At 40.0% G+C, this 18,655-nt stretch overlaps 4 protein-coding genes across 11 annotated transcripts in view; 2 read left to right on the top strand and 2 right to left on the bottom strand.

Annotated features, from left to right (window-relative positions):
• ppp4r1l (protein phosphatase 4, regulatory subunit 1-like) overlaps window positions 1-5,692 on the top strand; it is a 19,667-nt gene extending 13,975 nt beyond the window's left edge. For all 3 annotated transcript variants that reach the window (XM_046028543.1, XM_046028544.1, XM_046028542.1), the window contains 3 exons: window positions 613-747; window positions 1,147-1,288; window positions 3,530-5,692. In XM_046028543.1, coding sequence (XP_045884499.1) covers window positions 613-747; window positions 1,147-1,288; window positions 3,530-3,675 — 423 coding nt within the window. In that variant the 3' untranslated portion in view covers window positions 3,676-5,692. The remainder of the gene's footprint in view (window positions 1-612; window positions 748-1,146; window positions 1,289-3,529) is intronic.
• Window positions 5,693-5,694: 2 nt separating this feature from the next.
• On the bottom strand, window positions 5,695-7,519 carry LOC123956392 (pre-miRNA 5'-monophosphate methyltransferase). Its single transcript, XM_046028549.1, has 2 exons — window positions 7,278-7,519; window positions 5,695-6,921 (listed from the first exon to the last, which is right to left on the bottom strand). Exons 1-2 carry the CDS (start codon window positions 7,479-7,481, stop codon window positions 6,370-6,372), a joined length of 756 nt encoding a protein of 251 aa, XP_045884505.1. The 5' UTR covers window positions 7,482-7,519; the 3' UTR covers window positions 5,695-6,369.
• A 218-nt stretch (window positions 7,520-7,737) lies between these two features.
• LOC123956394 (cytochrome c oxidase assembly protein COX14 homolog) lies at window positions 7,738-9,922 on the top strand. Of its 3 annotated transcripts, XM_046028552.1 has the most exons (3): window positions 7,738-7,800; window positions 8,202-8,238; window positions 9,440-9,922. In XM_046028552.1, exon 3 carries the CDS (start codon window positions 9,450-9,452, stop codon window positions 9,624-9,626), a length of 177 nt encoding a protein of 58 aa, XP_045884508.1. In that variant the 5' UTR covers window positions 7,738-7,800; window positions 8,202-8,238; window positions 9,440-9,449; the 3' UTR covers window positions 9,627-9,922. The 3 variants fall into 3 exon arrangements, with proteins under 3 accessions (XP_045884508.1, XP_045884510.1, XP_045884507.1); XM_046028554.1 differs by lacking the exon at window positions 7,738-7,800 and having other exon boundaries at window positions 8,190-8,238; XM_046028551.1 differs by lacking the exon at window positions 7,738-7,800 and having other exon boundaries at window positions 8,237-8,357.
• Window positions 9,923-9,951: 29 nt separating this feature from the next.
• Window positions 9,952-18,655, bottom strand: part of cers5 (ceramide synthase 5) — a 27,310-nt gene continuing 18,606 nt past the window's right edge. For all 4 annotated transcript variants that reach the window (XM_046028547.1, XM_046028546.1, XM_046028545.1 and 1 more), the window contains 4 exons: window positions 15,330-15,458; window positions 14,537-14,643; window positions 13,552-13,708; window positions 9,952-10,965 (listed from right to left, as the gene is read on the bottom strand). In XM_046028547.1, coding sequence (XP_045884503.1) covers window positions 10,801-10,965; window positions 13,552-13,708; window positions 14,537-14,643; window positions 15,330-15,458 — 558 coding nt within the window. In that variant the 3' untranslated portion in view covers window positions 9,952-10,800. The remainder of the gene's footprint in view (window positions 10,966-13,551; window positions 13,709-14,536; window positions 14,644-15,329; window positions 15,459-18,655) is intronic.

Here is an 18,655-nt window from a genome sequence, read left to right on the forward strand (position 1 = left end):
GATGTTTGGGGTTTTTTTGCAGCTGGAGGGACCAACAATTGTCAACTTGTGAGAGATGATTTACAACAAATGGGAAATGAGTCCCACTGATGGATAAGGTTCAGTGCTGTGTGTATGTGATGAAGTAATATCCTCACTGATTGTTGTATTTGATCATGTTACCTTGGCTGGAGACAAGTTACGTAGTCACTTAGAGGAAACTTTTTATAACACAGCTCCAGGAAGTTACCACACCCTTCTAAGAAATGTTGTGGTTGTTATTACACCTCGTTTTCTTGCTTATTAAACAAATAAGATATAAGCCAACTAGCTGCTGAAAGTGAATAAGCATATTTCTCAAAATTTTGAACTTCCTTGAAACCAAGAGTGAAATCTTCAGGCCATGTAGCAATCATTGTAGCTAATGGAGACAGCATCTCAACTCTTCACCTCATATTTTTTTTGCTCATATTCTCTTACTCTGTTTTTGGATCTGTCCACGACTCCATGGAAAAGTCCAATGTCTGCCTCTGAACGGAATTTTTAACCACCTCAAACACATAATTTTTTGCACATTAACTGCAGTTTAAAACCTTCATTTTTTAAGTGCGTCATCACCTTTTGTGTTCTCAGGTTGTAGAGATCCTCCAGAAGCTGTATGCATGTAGGGCCGATGATCTGGGCCTGAACTTCATCAACGAGCTCACAGTCAGGTTCTGCCACTGTCCCAAGTGGGTGGGGCGGCAGGCATTTGCCTTCATCTGCCAGGTCTGTGGCTTCTATCTCGCGCTACATGGCCGAAATTGCTGAAATGGGCTGCACCTGCATTCTTTTCAACTGTTTTTCAAATCCACAGACAGCTGTGTTCGTCTTTGATTGTTTCTCAGGTGGTTGAGCTACTGTTAGCAAACAGAAATGAAATAGCAACATTATTAATGACATATCTATAAATTTCTTACTAAAAACACAGCTTTTAAGGTCTCCAGCTATGTGATACAGTAATACTGTAGTGAAAAATGATTTGCTCATGAGCCTGTTTGTCAATTGTCTGACTAGATGGTTCACGACTGCCTGTTGATTTTCTTCTTCCTGTGTTTGCTGTAGCTGTCTTTAACACCAGCCTGCCTGTGCACTGTATGTGTTAATGTGTCCTTATTTTTTCTGTAGGCTGTAGTGGAGGAGGACTGCATGGCCATGGAGCAGTTTAGCCAGCACCTCTTACCTAGCCTGCTCAGCCTCTCCTCAGACCCGGTGGCCAATGTCCGCGTACTAGTGGCCAAGGCTCTACGACAGAGTGTCATGGAGAAAGGTAAAATGCCCACAAACTAAACGTTTATACTGTCTTTAGAGGATAAAGCAGACGATACTGTATTGTTTTGTTGTTAACAACACTAGCATTGTGTCAGTAAGTCTCTCAATATATTAGGGATGTGACGAGACACTTAACACATGAGACGAGATTTGAGATTGGGTTCACGAGATCGAGACGAGATTTTAACACTATTCTTAAGAAATCTTCAATGCTGAATTGTATGAAATTTTTCTGGACCAGTTTATGGGGATTTTTTTTTCTTAAAGATAAACACATAATTCAGGGGGTAGGTGACAATTCAAAATATATAGCCTAACTGTAACAGAATATAATGCAGTGCAGCTCTCAGGTATTCTGTGTTGCTTACAGATCTGTTTCTCCTGTAGATCAACTTTTCTCATGGAATAGGCTATCATCCCTGTTGAGTCATGATTTAAGGCTCGTGCAGAGTACATGACTTTCAGTGTTGGCTGATGTCTGCGCTGTTCACACTACACAATGTGCCATTTTGGGACGGGAGTCTTGAAGTTGTTGTGGCGTTCACACTACGTGACTTATCGGTGACAGGATGTCACACACTACGCGAGCTGACAACGGCTGTGTCACCAGACGCTGGTCTCCAAACCAAATTTTGTCAAGAAAACACACGTGAAATGTGAAACGGGAAATGACGCGAACCTACACACGAAACAGCTGTTGCTTGTTATTATAAATATAGCAATTATAAAGACAAAGAATATAGGTGACAGAATGGATTAGCACACGCAGGTAGCAGGGATCGCCCATGCTACAGAGAGAGCTGGAGGTGAGTAATAAGTGTTTTGCAGTGAAACAGTAGCTGCCTGCTCTGCCAGCTGCCTTCTCTCATTGGCTGTATGTGAATATAGAGTCGGCTGACTCTTCTAGATATTTGGCATGGTAGATATCTGGCTGGCATCTGCGATCAGCCAGTGATGTGTTGGGGAGCCGTTTTGATGTGTGGTTGTGTAGTTCACACACAACGACTGGCGACCGCAGATCGACCGCTGATTTACCCTCCAATCACAGCCTGACGGTCGCCGAGCACTCTGACCTGCAAATCGGGCTAAAAATCGTGTAGTGTGAACTAGGCTTTAGTCTTCCCTCCTCCTCTGTGTCTTTGTAACTGAATAAAAATTTATCATTGAGGTGAAAAGGTGCCACAAGGGGTTACTCCCCCAAACAAACTCCTGGACTTTAATAGCTGTGTTTCAGCAGGTTTTCTGCTCATGTTCAAAACTTGAACTCTGCACATCAGAATCTCTCACGTGTTCTCTGACGTGTCCAGAAAAAAGTCATATTAAGAGACTAACAACATCATTTAATGAGAAGTCTACTTGCCCTTTACTCTGCTGTGCATTACCTTATTAATCCGCTGGAAGTAACGTTATCCCATTCAGACCGCTTGACCGACGCAGTTTGGCACTGCATGTTGCATGTGAAACCGAAAGTAATTGAAACACTTGTGATCAGGCAGAAGACTCACCACAAATCCACAAACACGTTTACTTCAGCTGCTCAGATAAACTGAAGCTCACAGTCCCCAACAGAGCAGGCTGCGCTTCAGTTTTTAGATGTTTCTGTTGCAAAACTCTACCAGCTACGTTTCCTCTCGTCACAGCTGTCTGGACTCGGTGCGGTTGATTACTATTGGGGCGTACGCTAGCACTAGCTGGGCGAAGTTGATTAGCCCACGAGTCTATCTTATCAGTTATACATTTGTATTTCACTGCCTGGGAAAATTAATGTGGCTTGACTGACAGCATGTGAAAAATATCAATTGCGTGAGTCTCGCGAGACAGCTTTTTACCTGACGAGAGATCTCGTCACAATTTGATCTCGTCACATATAGTTTCATCAGCTCAAAATAATCTACAGTACATAGATGTTCATTATGATGAAAGAATATGTCACCCAGTGTAACAGTGTGGCTCACATATGTGGTTTTAATAGTTTTTGGACAACAATGGAGGTGTGTGGCACAGAGGAATAAGCTATATAGGGCTTTGGATAACAACACCAGTTAGTAAAGTCAATTAATTTGGGGTTTTTGGTCTTCTCATGGGATTTGCTTACAATAAAAGTCCTAAAGAATCGTTCCAGCCTTATCCTCTAACACACACACTGTCCCTTCTCTTTATTACACACCTTAAACCAGCTTGCTCGTACTTATTTTATTTTTTTCTTCAACTTTAACTGAGTCTTGTGTTTTCTGCTCAGCATACTTCAAGGAGCCTGGCTGCGCCTACTCTGACGAGCTGGAAGAGACTGTGATGGCTCTGCAGTCGGACAAGGACCGGGACGTCCGCTTCTTTGCCAGCCTGGACCCCAACAAAGGCTTGATGGACACGGCTCCCCTGATTTAACCTCAGCTCCTGAGTCCCACTACAGCCCACCTGCCTGTCTACCTACCTACTTGTCTGTCTGACTGATGCACAGTCAGAGTAACCTGCAACACCAGCACCTGACCAGATGCCCAACCAACTCGCCTGCTGGGCAGTCCTCCACCAACGACCACTTGAGAATCATGTCAGATGTTCAGATTAACTATATAAAAGTATGAGCATGCTCCAACAACACAACCCAGTCTCTGGTTGGGCACTACATTGCACACATTGCATTCAAAACACAAACTGCATACTTCTCAGAGTTTTCAGAAAATGAGCAGGACTCAAGAGATTAGCTGCACCACTTTGTGGGAGCTGGCGTATTTACACCTGAACTTCTCCCATCCACCCTCCTCCACACTAACATTGACTCAACCCTTCCCCAAAACTACGTCTCTCTCTCTCTCTCTCTGTCTCTCTGTCTCTCTCTCTCTCTCTCTCTCTCTCAAGCTAATTGTAAGCTTGATATTAAATTGGTGAATCTTTTTTTTTTTTTTCTTAATGCTTCATTTTGTGGATTTCTTAACGAACAAGCGGGCGAGGCCTGCCCGACTGACGTGTGCACTAACTCAGGGGGACTCATCTGAACCTAAACAGCATTATTAGCTTACATGATACACATGATCAGCTCCTGGATCCCTGGTGACAAATACTCCAGCTGTCTTGAGCAACAGACCAGCCAAACCAAGTAGCCCTGCTGGTGTCGCTCGCCTCATTTTCTCCTAAATGCCTCCGTTGTCTCAGATGTCCTGTGTCTTCTGAGATGTCCTCTGGGTTATTGTCTGTTTCCCTTTTACCTTCTCTTCTCTCACTCACTCTTTCTCTGCATTTCTCCACCTGATCTTCATGGGCCAATGAAACCACTACTACCGCACAGAAGGAACAGTGATTGTGCCACTGGGCGTAACTCTTGATTAAAACCATATCTTGATGTTTTAAAAGAACACCTAACCCCCGCGTCTGTTTACCAAAAATGTGACACAACGCGTCTCTCAAATGGCAGGAGACTAATGAAATACCTCTGTGTGGACATGACTGGCCAGTGTGTCGTACATGTAGAGGGATATCCACGGTTCAAAGAGGCTCTGAATGTCCTCGATGGGTGATCTCTTTTTGACCGATTCTGTGGTGTTGAGAAAAACATCTTAACAAGGGCTCATGATGTGACACAAGGCGATGTAAATGTCAGAAAGAAGAGGAAGAAAGCAAGCACACTGTTGGAATATGCATGTGCCCCCCCCCCCCCCCCCCTCCATTGTGTATAGTCTATTCCAGTTACTTAAGGTTGACCTCCTGATATTGATTTATATGACCATGGTAGCTTTCAGTGGATCTCACCGACCAGTTGTACAGTAGGATATAGGAATGGCTGTGTTACGAAACTGAAAGCTGATCATTATTTCCCTGTATTGGGGGAATGATTTATTAAGTATGAGGTTTAATCAAAACTCTTTGTACAGCTTAAACCTGTGGAAAACGGTATGTGTTTATGGAACCAAGGCCAGTTTAGTCGGGTTTTCACCCATCGAGATGTTTGTGTGTGAATATTGGGAGCAGCCACCAAGTCACTTTTTGTAGTGTTTCGAGCTTGTTGGTTTTCCTCTGTTGTAAATGGTAACCCCTTCTCCCGCCCTCTCCCCCCATTTTTCTTTTTTTTTTGGAACAGACATAACTTGAGAACTTAAGCTGATTGTGGTGTGTGCTGTGCATCTCAAGTCTTTCTTCCTTCGAAAGGAGAGCTCACTGCGGTAATGGCAGTGTCTACTCATCTCGTCTGTCTGCAATTTGTGTCCATCTCATTTTTTATGTAGTAGAACAGTTAATATATACATTTTATGAAAATTATTTTTCTTTTCAATTATGCACCACTGTTCAAAGATTTTATATCCTAACTTTACAAAATTTACAACCTTTGTAATATTCAATGGTTTCTTTTAAAAAGACATTTTATGTAATGTTATTTTTAGTATTCTGTAATTAAAATGATGAAAATTAATGTTGTGTTTTATCATTTAATCACCATGGTAATGATCTCATACATAAAAAAAAAAATAATAAAAATAAAAAAAACCAAATAGTTTTGGTGCTGGCAAACATCTCAATAAAAAGGCAGATATTACAAACTTATCAAGATGATTTTGTTTTTGCCACAAAATATCCATTTAAATGTGCTACAGCCCCCAGTTTTCCTTTCTAGAGCTGCAACAATTAGTCAAATTGGCAATCACTTTGATAACCTATTAAATGTTCAGTTTATTTTTTTGAAAACGACACCTCAGACTTGTTCACTATTTTCAGATGTTTTACATTATACAAGTACTTGAGAAAGGATTCGTCAGATTAATGAAAATTGTAAGTTGCAGCCCTGAGAGCCATAATAGATTCGTCAGTGCCATTTTTTTTTTTCAATTCATTGATCAATAGTCTATACAGTATAATAGAATAATAATCTTCACAATTTGAAAAGCTAGAACCAGCTAATTTAGGGCATTTTTTTCTTGAAAGGTGATGAACTGTTAATGATAGCATGCTGTCAATCATCGTTGCTGATTAATATTGATCAGTTCAATGTTACTTTTCTCCCATTCCCCACATTGCTTTCTCTGGTGTTATCTTCCTGATCATGTCCCTGCAGCTCGTGTGCAGCAGATGGAAACTCGTGGACCCTCGGCCTCATCTCCTTTTGAAGAGTAGCAACTTCCGGTCCCATGCAGTGCTGCCGAAGCTCTGGATGAGCTCCATGTCGCAGTGTCTCTCCAGGTGCTTCCTAGCATGTTCTGCCACATCCCCACGGATCTTCAGGGTCTTGAAGTGGTCAAAGTCTGTGCGTCCCAGCTTTCTCAGCCGCCGGGCCGCAGAGCGGTAGCACTTCCAGGGCTGTGCCTCCAGCAGGAGGTGCCGGCTGATGGAGGCCAGGCGAGAGAGCAGCTGCAGCAGCCCGGAGTCTCCGTGGTTAAGGTGGACCCACATGGTGACAGCCAGGCACAGACACAGGTGGAAGTGAGAGCAGCCATGGTGCATTAGGTAGTCCTGCAGCTGGTCTGTGTCTTTAGTGATGTCCAGAGGGATGAAGGAGATGCTGGCGGGCAAAGGGTTGGTCTGCTGAGCCTGCTGAATGAGGATCTCATCCAAGTCAAAGCCCAGGAGCCTAACTTTCCTCCTGTCTGAACCTTCATTGCACACACCCTCCTGCACCAGATGCTTGTAAAAGGCTACACTCAGTTCCTGCCATTCACAGGGGGGAAGAAAAGAGGACATGATTAACTGCAAAATAATTGTTACATGGACATATTTCTCAAACCTCTCATTTTATTAAAAATGAAAGATTTATTAGTCCCAAAGATGCCACATATGCAATCCTGGATCACCATAGCCATCGTGGCCAAGTGTGTAAAAAAACAAAAACAAACATAAAATGGGTAAAAAAAAAAAAAAATTTTAAAAAAGCACACAAATTAGTTTTGGTTATGGAAAGCTTTCTACTTAAAATATATTCAGGGGATAGTCCAAACAGATAAATACATATTTTAAAAAGCACTGTTTAAAGAGAGTGTCCTCCTCTGTGTCCCAGAATCACATACCCCCGAATTACATCCCACGTCCAGGATCAGTGTGGTCTGATGGTCGTCGCTGTAACCTAAATCCTGTAGCAGTGTGGCTGGAACCAGACTCAAGCGGTTCTCCGGTGGATTGAAGGTGTAATAGTTTATAAAGTTGCCATAAGGAGCGGCTCCTGGATCATTTATTTCATCAACAGAATCGCTCCGTATCGAACATGTTGCCATTGTAGTGTGTGCGCCTTCAAAATACTACCGGATGGAAACACGGACTGCAGTCAAAGAATGAACTGCTGTGTTGTGTTTGCTTTAGTTTTAGCGACGCCAAACCATTTGTGTAGGTAGACTTCTTCAATTTTAAAAAGAGAGGGAGATATTTTAATGTACTAACTTGGAGAAATTACACTCTAAAATACCCTTCCGACAGCAAAAACCAAATGGACAGTTAACATTTCTGTGAACTTTGACCTTTGACCAAAACAGTTCCATAATAGGTGACACAACCTATTTCATATCTTCTGCTTCCTAGTGTCCGCTACTATCACTGGTACATATAACATTTTACTGTACCACCTATGAGATATTGCACTCTAAATATATATATATATATATATATATATATATATATATATATATATATATATATATATATATATATATCATAAATGTAGTGGAGTAAAAATGCGAAAAATCATCAAATGGAAATACTCAAGTAGTTGATGTACAAGTACTTCAAAATAGTATGAAAGTACATTTACTTCAGGAAACTTAGGGGCACATCAATTATTTTACTCTTTGTAGGGCTGTAGTAGGGAAGTAGACAACCATACTTGTTGGGTTTGACTGTTCATATTAGCCGCATACAGTTAACACTGTTAACATATAGTACAAATAATATACTGACACAATTGTATTTCATATTATTTTTTAAATCCTCCTGGTCTGTAGGTGGTGCTCTTCAACTTTGCTCCGAATTCTGTCAGAGGTAAGATAAAGTTCATTCTGGGTTTCCGTACCTACCTTATGAAAGCTAAGGTTAGTTTGCTAACTTTGCATGCCGACATTGAGGACATTTACGATAACCATCGCTTTTTAAAATAAAAGGTAAGAAAATACAACAAATATTTACAGTGAGTGAAGACGAGACATAAACGTGATTTTCCCCGAAGTTAGTAAAACAATGTGCCAACTGCCAACTTGTAAGCATAACGTTTCACATCTGACCTACTGGTCGCTAGCTTGTAGTGATAACTTCACAGGGGAAATCTTTTATCTTGTAAGTTAACTTAGAGGCACCAGTACTCGGCTTTATTGATATAAAATCAGACGCACAAGGAGGTGCTGTTGATTAATAAATGATCGTTTCCACATCAGCACTGACTGCTACAGACATGTGTGATCTGCCACTGTGACCATTCATTTATAAGTCCAAGTACAGCATTCTAGATGAACTTGAGTAAAAGTACAGTATTTCACTCAAGTATTTGTCATCCCTTTTGTAACTCAATTATTTGCTCAACCCCTCAGCCTGTTTTTATTTTCCATTTAACGCTTTTAACCCTGATTGTACACTGCACTGTAACTTTTATTATTTTTTAATGTGTATTTTTTTTTTCAAGTTCCCTATGTTGCTTTTAAACTTTATTATATTTCCCTGTTGCTTTTGTGTTTTATGTAAAGCACTTTGAATTACCTTGTTGTTGAAATGTGCTATACAAATAAACATACCTTGCCTTTCAGAGTTGTTTTAAAATTACTGATGCCTAATAGATGTGTAAACAATATTGTAGTATTGTAGCTGGATGAAGTAGAGCTACCTTTTAACAATTCTATATATTAATACAAAGTTTTATTTATAATAATGCATCATGTATATTGTGCATGTAAAATATTTACAGTAATAACTACAACTGCTAGATAAATGTAAGTAAAAAATGTGTGTATAATTATATTGCAGTATTGATACGTATCACAAAATGGTAAATGTTTTGGGGAAATAACTTGAGAAACAGTTAATGGATAAAATAACAAGACAAAATGTCTTAACTAACCTGTAAATTAAGCAAAATCAAACATCTTAAATCTACAACATATTGCCAAATGTTGTAGTACATCACTAGTAACTTTCCACCACTGCTGTATACTATTTTGCTGCTGAACCTGCTCTGACTTCCCGTTTCCTTCAGCATCCTCATCATGGTGTCTGGGAAGCGGCTGGCTGACATCGGCTATCGGGCTTTTTCCGGCTCGATGATGCTGCTGACAGCATATGGAGGGTATCTGTGTGCACTGCGAGGATACAACTACCTGCAGAAGCAAAAACAGCTGAAACTGGCAGCAGAAAACCAGGATCCTGAAGTCATCAAAGACTGATGTCAGATGGACTGCTGTTCTTTTTGCACAGATGTGGACATTTCCCATTCCCCCTCTTTTTTTGTCAATCGCTAAATCATGAAGATGTTTATTCTTCTCAGGACATTGTGATGTGTGACTTCATTGTGAGGGTACTGTGCCCTCACAAGGAAGATGTTTTGTTTATAAAAGGCAAATAAGAACATATTTGCATCAATGGCCTGAGTAAAACCCATGTTGTGAGTGGCACTGTTTCAGGAGTAACTGCAATTAATTGGCTGTAATTGTTTGTATTATATTAAATGCCTTTAACCACAGTGTAGTGTTTATAAACTGCAACAAGACGTGTTTTCAACAACAGAATATATTTAGAAATACATTTTGTTTTACAAGGCACTCAAATGAGAACTCACTACCAGACATTTAGTATAGTCCTCATACCTGGATTCTTCTATAGGCAGTGTCATAAAACTATTTAATAAACATTTGGTCTTGGATGTAGTAAAAAAAAAAAAAAAGACAGAAATAAACAAGTCAAACAACATGGTTAAAAGGTAAATCCACAACAATCGCAAAAGGCAGAGACTGCTGGTATTAAAACTTTCAGGTGTGTTGTACTTCTGGTGAGACACACAGAGCAGGGGCTCTTCTTAAGAGCTGATAAAACCACAGCTATAAGTTAAATATAATGTATAACACCTGTCACATCACTGATTGAACTTCAAAGTTTGAAAAGTAGTGTAGCAGCTGTTTGTGATCCAGTGTGAATTAATCCTTAAGACAAAAAGAATCAAGTTCATCTGGCCAATAAAACTGGGAGAGAACATTGAAACCAATCAACATCAGCAGCCACACTCAGCACAAAGTGAATCTCGTCATTTGAAAAACAAGGCTATGCAAATTGCTTGCTTCAACTGATTTCCACAATCAATCCAGCTTTTACGTGTCACCGCTTGAGTGGTGTCCTACATGTCGTTACAGGGCTCTTCAAAGCAGATGTCAGTGTCTGTATATCCACCATCAGTGCAACCACGCATGAATCTGTGCGCACCCACCGTCTGTGTAATGGTAGACTGGGTGGGTGTGTATGTGTGTGGGTGTGAGCCTTGGACGTCAGGGGCATGTCGTAAGACAAACAAAGCTCTTGTAGAAGTGAGGGACGAACTGCAGGGGGCTCCCAGCTTCAGGCTACATGTCACAAGCTGTTGTGGTTCTGCACTCGAGCTTTGGTAGCAACACAGTGGCCATTAGTGCCGTTTTCTGCCTTGGGAATATGAGAAGCCTTGAGGCCTTCTGGGGGCGTGTCGGGTTCTTCTTCACCCGAGCTGCTCTCAATGTCACTGCGGACATCGTTGCACACCTAGAAGGCAGATGGAGGGGAAACAGGATGTTTATACACTTTTATACTATACTTGAGAGAAACAACTACACTCTAAAGAAGTAAACAAAATATATAGGTAATCTAAACAAAAATGTCAATCTTTGAAATACTTTTTGTCCCAATTACTAACACGGCTAAACAATGTCAGTCATTTTAAGTGGAATATGTAAAAATGTGATTGTCAATGTGAAAGATACTTTCACTTTTTCTTGAAGTGATAGAATACTCACATGCCCACATACTAAGGTCATACTAAGAAGGGTCTCTTTTGGGGCCATTATGAAGAATGAGGAACAATTAATTATAAAAGCTCCTTAATGTACTTATGAGCCTTGTTTTAAAAACAGACTCAGGAAAACAAAAAAATGATTTGGGCCTTTTTGGATCTCTCTTTTATTTGCATAATATTTTTAAGCACGTGTGAAATGATACTCTAAAAAACAAAGTGACGCTGTCAGCTGATTATTCGCAAAGTTGACTAAAGTACTTTTGAGCCAGACGCTGGTACAACCTCTACTGTTCAGTGTGAAAAGATGAGACTCATAGCGGTTCTAAGAGTTGAGCGTGGAGGTGGTTGCTCTGCAGGTGCACTGGGCTGTACTTGTAACTGGGTGGAAGAGTGAATAATATGTTGTTCACAATTGTAGGTAAGGTGTAATAAAGAAAAACATTTGGGTACAGCTCTAGATTGAACTGCTCACAGCGAATGAAAAAGCAACCAATGACGAGTGGTCGCAGAGAGATACTGCGTGCGTTCCTATACCCATAGTACCATTTAGAACATCAGAAAACTATTAGTAGATCCCAATACATAGTATCAAAATACCAGGCTGTCCTACTGCAGTTTGCTTTTCTGGCTAATCTGACCCACAATCCTTTGCACAGCATGAATATGACCAAGAGGGTCTAAGTTCAAGGCGCAAAGTTATGACAAAGTAGTATGTAACACATTGTATGCACACTGCATGCAACAGTATGTACTTTGCAACAGCAGCTGCAGTACAAAAGTAAAAAAATAAAATTATGCAATTTGGCACTTAACGCAGAAGTTGCTTTAAAATAAAAAAGGTCACAAATATAGGTTTGGAACCACTGGTTTAGTGTAAAGACAGGTGTATTTTATAGTGCAACTTAATGTTGAAATTCAGTCTGCTACTGGTGCTCTGTTTGAAACAAGTTACAACCATGAGATTTCTTTAAAAAAAAAAAGGAAAATAATAAAAAAAAAAAAAACAGCCCACAAATGTGTTCACCGGTGCTCATCACAGTCACAGGTTTCAACACGCTCCTGTCTAACGAAAACAGTTGGACATACCTGACATTTATGACAGTATTGCCACATTTCTCATCATTATACAACTCTCCTCTTTCTGCTGTCTTTGTGAGTGATTCTAATTGCTAATCTACTCCAACAGCTGTCCAAGTAAATCCACCTAAGCTGAATCCTTATGGAAATGGATAGGACAGACAGAATCAAGGTGCGGGAAAGGAATCACAACAAAAAGGGAGCCGACAGAAACTTACAGCCAGAAACAGGGAAGGTAAAAGGTCTCGAATGGACAAAGCAAACGTAGGGAAGCGAGAGAGTAGTGAAGAGTGGCTCACTGGACAAAGACAGACAGAAAGACAGGGTCTCCCTCTCTCATTCCAGAGGGAGAGGAAACAAACGCCGTCTGCAGAGAGAATGACACAGTCAGAGACAGCTTGGGAAAAAAGTGTAGAGGCAGTAAATTCATCACCAAAAAAAAAAAGCCATGAAGTTATGTTGTACATTTCAATAAACCTTCTGATTGGGACAAATATTTATTTGGTATTTTTATAACTCTCCCAACGCTCATCTAATTGTTATAAACACATTTACCCATAAATTATTTGAACACCCTTGTTATGTCCCTGCAAATGTTTTGGAGTTAATGTTTTTGGGGCCAAGGTTTTGGAGAATTGTTCATCTTTGGAGCGTTCTGAATCATGTGAAATGATTTTATTTTAATCTAGGCCACTCTGGACAGAGTTTGAGCTGCACTAAACCGCGTGAAGTTACACTGTACGGAAGTGAAACGAACACGTGATTGCACCAGAAAACGAAAGACACCTTGTCAGAAGAGGACATTCTAGTAGCGGAGAAACCTTGCTCTTGTGCAGGAATAGCTTGGGTGTGTAGGGCAATACAGAAAGGCCGCAACTAATGATGAGTTTCATCACTGACTGATGCTGCCGCTTGTCTCTTTAAATAACTGACAAAAGAATCATTTGGTCTACAAAATGTCAGGAAATAGTGGAAACTATGTATTAAAGTTTCTGAGAGCCCAAAGGGACATCTTTAAATGTCTTGTTATATTTGAAATCCAAATAAATTTCATTTACTATCACATAAGACAACGAAAAGCAGCACATCTTCACATTTGAGAGGCTGGAACTAGTTCGTTTGTAATTTTTTTTCTATAAAAATGACTATTAAAAACCTTATAAATGATTGTCAGACTAGTTGGAGATTCATTTTCTGTTCATCAACTAATTACTTCAGCTCTACATTCCAGTAATCACTACCTCCGTTTGGTGACCCACCTTGCCCCGCAGCATGGCTTTGACAGCTATACGGCCTATGAGGTAGAACCAGATGATATGCAGCACTTGGAGGACCAGCAATAAGGTGTTGAAGAGCCACCAGGATGGGTACGGCCCGACTATGGCCCAGCTCTCAAACATAGTGGAGTTCAGGACCCTGGAAAACCAAGGAGACAAATAGATGTATATTTACTTTGTAGTCTCATACACACTCAAGCAATCACTTTTCCCAATGAGAGCAAAATGTAGTCAAGCGGGACTTTAATCACATCATCAACCAGCACTCTTCTTTATGAGGCTCATTGGAACAGTGCAGACTATAAAACCCATTTGGATGCCAATGGCAACCAAGCAGGCTAGTAACATTGCTCTACTATTTTGTTAGGTGAGTGGTTGGTGAGGTCATGTCTTCCTTGAAATCTAGTTGAGCAATAGACCCACACCCCCCAGCAGAGGTATGGATTTCAGTCCAGGTAGCTGCACTGGCAACACTAGCTTTATCCCTCATCCACACAAAGACATTGAATATAGCTGCTCAGGTTACTTTCACCAATGATAGGATCCCTATTGTCTGTCCCTCTAGTGGTTGAGCTTCAACTTTCAAGTCTCTGTCAAGGAATAGTCGCTAACTAACTGCTCTCAGTCAGACACTGTAGGTGTACTGGATATTGCCTCATCGGATTTACAAGCCATTATTATCTAAACATCATGAGCATGGAGGTTTTCACAATGTTTTAGAGCACAGGTTGTGTGTTTCTGACCAGTGTGACAAATTTCAGCTACAGGATATGTACTGAATTTACAGCACTGTAGGATTATAATGTTTTCTGTGCAGGCACTTGCCTACAAAAACAAAGTTCAAACACAGTTATGCTGCAAAAATACATACTGGTATTTGCAATGTGCATGACAAATGAATACATTATGATTTGCAGTAGGAATTATAATATTTATTCTGAGGTTGCAGGTGTCACTAGGAACTCACCATATTGGAAATATAACAAGTCGTGTGATGAAAAATGCCACACTAAACACAATGAAGAGGAAGTCACACAACCGCTGGTACTTGGCGTAGTTGGCCTGCTTGGCTGCCTGTAGGAAAAGAAAATGATTCAAGTTCATGATGAGTTTTGTGTAGAGCAACATTTTTTACCACACATCAGCCCTATCTAATTCCTGAGCCCATGCTAATCTGTTTGGATTTCAGCCAAGGGGAAATGACTGAAAACACTAAACAATTCATCTTCATTGTTCAAGAAACCAACTGATGTGACGCAAAAAGGTTACTGAACAATATCCTAAAAGGAAACTACTGTATGTAAAATCTGAGACTATACAATATGTATCTACAGTAGCCATAGGTTCCTTTATGTTCCATATTTTCCCTTTTTTTGTAGTTAGAAATTATGTCTTAAATGCTGATACACTAATACTGTTTCAGAATCAGATGTGCTTAATTTGACAAAAAATCTGTCATATTTCAGATTGCATCATACCCATGCATACATGTCCATGTCATTGGATATACCTTCCCCTTTTATGCCATCAGAAAAGTGGTACTTACAGTATAATATAAGGTCCAGGTGGAGAGGATCAGTTATAGTTTTGTGTGTTTATCAATCTAAAATGTTACAGTAGGCTACGATCCAGAAGTAAAGTTAGGCGCAGTATATTTGATTTGTATTTAGTTGCTTAAAACATGGTAAAATATGGTAATTTCAGTACAATTTAAACATCAAAATTTTGTTTGATCACAGTCACCAGTCAGTCTCACTGACCTCTAGCAAGAAGTCAGAGGCATCGTGGACGCACATCACAAGGCTCCCCACTCGCGCCATGTTGTTGACGTAGGAAAAGCTGATCAGGCTAACTGTAGCCAGGTGATGAACGAACATGATCAGGAAGTCCTGAAATTAAAAAAGGAGAGAGGGTGGTTAGCATACATGTACACCAAATGCTTACACGTAAACTTGTCTTTTGTGTTGCTGAGGAGAGTATTTTTACACAAATGCCACTTTGTTTTGCCATTCAGGGAACTGACTGTTGTGTTACAAAGGAAATGCAACTGAGAATTAAAACTTAACACGTCTTGTTAACACACATAAATGTAACCACAATTTCCCTAGTTTGATTCTTATGCGTCATTCCCCAAGTTTCCTGTCTGCATTGTCGCTATCAAATAACGGCAGTGAAATAAAGTATTTAAAAAAATGAAAAAAAAAATACATTTGCTTTTAGCACTTCTACAAATCAAATAATCATGACAACACATTGCCCTTGGAAAATAAAATTACTAAATGCATTATAAGTCTAGAGAAATAACATGAACAAATGGCAGATCACTAAAACGGCAAAAAAAAAAAACAACTGCTCTGTAGTTTATCTGTTTGTGCTACTGTAGAAACATGGCGGCGCAACATGGCAACTTCCATGTAAGGGATCCTGCAGTGTACAGGTGCTAGTCATATAATTAGAATATCATCAAAAAGTTGATTTATTTCAGCAATTCCAATCAAGAAGTGAAACTTGGATATTATATTCATTCATTACACACAGACTGATATATTTCAATTGTTTATTTCATTTAATTGTGATGATTAAAACTGACAACTAATGAAAATCCCAAATTCAGTATCTCCGAAAATTAGATTATTACTTAAGACCAATACAAAAAAAGGATTTTTAGAAATGTTGGCCAACTGAAAAGTATGAACATGAAAAGTATGAGCATATACAGCACTCAGTACTTAGTTGAGGCTCATTTTGCCTGAATTACTGCAGCAATGCGGCGTGGCATGGAGTCTATCAGTCTGTGGCACTGCTCAGGTGTTATGAGAGCCCAGGTTGCTCTGATAGTGGCCTTCAGCTTTTCTGCATTGTTGGATCTGGTGTATCGCATCTTCCTCTTCACAATACTCCATAGATTTTCTATAGGGTTAAGGTCAGGCGAGTTTGCTGGTCAATTAAGAACAGGGATACCATGGTCCTTAAACCAGGTACTGGTAGCTTTGGCACTGTGTGCAGGTGCCAAGTCCTGTTGGAAAATGAAATCTGCATCTCCATAAAGTTGGTCAGCAGCAGGAAGCATGAAGTGCTCTAAAACTTCCTGGTAGACGGCTGCGTTGACCTTGGACCTCAGAAAACACAGTGGACCAACACAAGCAGATGACATGGCACCCCAAACCATCACTGACTGTGGAAACTTTACACTGGACTTCAAGCAACGTGAATTCTGTGCCTCTTCCTCCAGACTCTTCGCAAAATTTACTTTCATCAGAGAACATAACTTTGGACCACTCAGCAGCAGTCCAGTCCTTTTTGTCTTTAGCCCAGGCGAGACGCTTCTGACGCTGTCTTGTTCAAGAGTGGCTTGACACAAGGAATGCAACAGCTGAAACCCATGTCTTGCATACGTCTGTGTGTGGTGGTTCTTGAAGCACTGACTCCAGCTGCAGTCCACTCTTTGTGAATCTCCCCCACATTTTTTGTTTCACAATCCTCTCCAGGGTGCGGTTATCTGTATTGCTTGTACACTTTTTTCTACCACATCTTTTCCTTCCCTTCGCCTCTCTATTAATGTGCTTGGACACAGCTCTGTGAACAGCCAGCCTCTTTAGCAATGACCTTTTGTGTCTTGCCCTCCTTGTGCAAGGTGTTAATGGTCGTCTTTTGGACAGCTGTCAAGTCAGCAGTCTTCCCCATGATTGTGTAGCCTACAGAACTAGACTGAGAGACCATTTAAAGGACTTTGCAGGTGTTTTGAGTTAATTAGCTGATTAGAGTGTGGCACCAGGTGTCTTCAATATTGAAGCTTTTCACAATATTCTAATTTTCTGATTTTGGGGTTTTCATTAGTTGTCAGTTATAATCATCAAAATTAAAAGGAATGAACACTTGAAGTATATCAGTCTGTGTGGAATGAATGTATAAATTATACAAGTTTAACTTTTTGAATGGAATTACTGAAATAAAATTTTGAAAACTTTGACGATATTCTAATTATCTGACCAGCATCTGTATGTAGATAGAAATGGCTCATTCTAAGGTAACAAAAAAACAGTTCATTATGTAAGGTGTTTATAAACCACTTAAAACATAGTTATGTATATTATATTGCATTTCTGCCAACAGATCCTCCTAAAATAATACACACTGAACCTTTAAGATGTGATCAAGTACATAGAATAAATGTCTGTTGTTAATTTTATTTTCCTCGTCATTGTGGTTACAGACACAAATAGAATAGAATTAAGCCAATTACAGTATAAGAACAGGTCAAAAGGTAGCAGCTGTTTTGGGGATGCAAATCTATAAAAATTCACATCCTCTCTCAGACACACACACACACACACACACACACACACACACACACACACACACACACACACCTAATACCACGAGTTTTTATTCACGTCAACTGTCACAAGATTAAAAGAAATAGACTGTGCATCAAAAGGCCATAAAACACTACAAATGGCTAAAAATACAACTCATGCTGCCTTTAGAGACGACACTTTGAGTGGATCAATGCCCTTTGCACCGGAAGTAGCTCTACTCTAAATATTTTAGTACTGTGTCTCCTTGGCAGCCGCTGCCCCCCTTCATGACATACACAGCTGTACGTTCACAAAGCTGATGAATGACAGACGTGAGAGAGTAGATCCAATTGTATTGAATTTCATCACCATTGTTTCTCAGTGGGAGATAGGAGACATGCACCTGACAGTAAAGTCATCTGGGCAGACAGCAGCAGACTGCTATGGTGGATACATATACATCTTTTCTTAATCTGAATGGGTTGAGGTCTGATTGCTCTATATTTCCAGCCAACTTTCTGTACAGTATCTTAGTCTTTCACTTGTTTAACATTACCATAATTCGACATTTTTAATGATCTGTGAGTCACTAAAATAGCAAGGCTGCTTAAGAGCGTAAATATAAACATAATGTGCACAGTGAGAGGCCTATAAATAATAATATAAGGCCTCTAGCTCAATAAACACTATCTAATCACAAATCTACTAATCAGCTGAGCAGGAGCTTCATCTCATCATGTCATGAAGAAAATATACATAGAATGCCTCTTAACGTTCAAACTCTAACA

This window comes from Micropterus dolomieu, linkage group LG18 (assembly GCF_021292245.1).
Source record: "Micropterus dolomieu isolate WLL.071019.BEF.003 ecotype Adirondacks linkage group LG18, ASM2129224v1, whole genome shotgun sequence".
NCBI lineage: Eukaryota > Metazoa > Chordata > Actinopteri > Centrarchiformes > Centrarchidae > Micropterus > Micropterus dolomieu.

Coding starts and splice junctions, on each gene's coding strand:
- LOC123956392 (XM_046028549.1), bottom strand. CDS start 7,481: ATGGCAACATGTTCGATACGGAGCGATTCTGTTGATGAAATAAATGAT. Junction 6,922..7,277: donor ACGTGGGATGTAATTCGGGG/GTATGTGATTCT, acceptor TGTGAATGGCAG/GAACTGAGTGTAGCCTTTTA.
- LOC123956394 (XM_046028552.1), top strand. CDS start 9,450: ATGGTGTCTGGGAAGCGGCTGGCTGACATCGGCTATCGGGCTTTTTCC.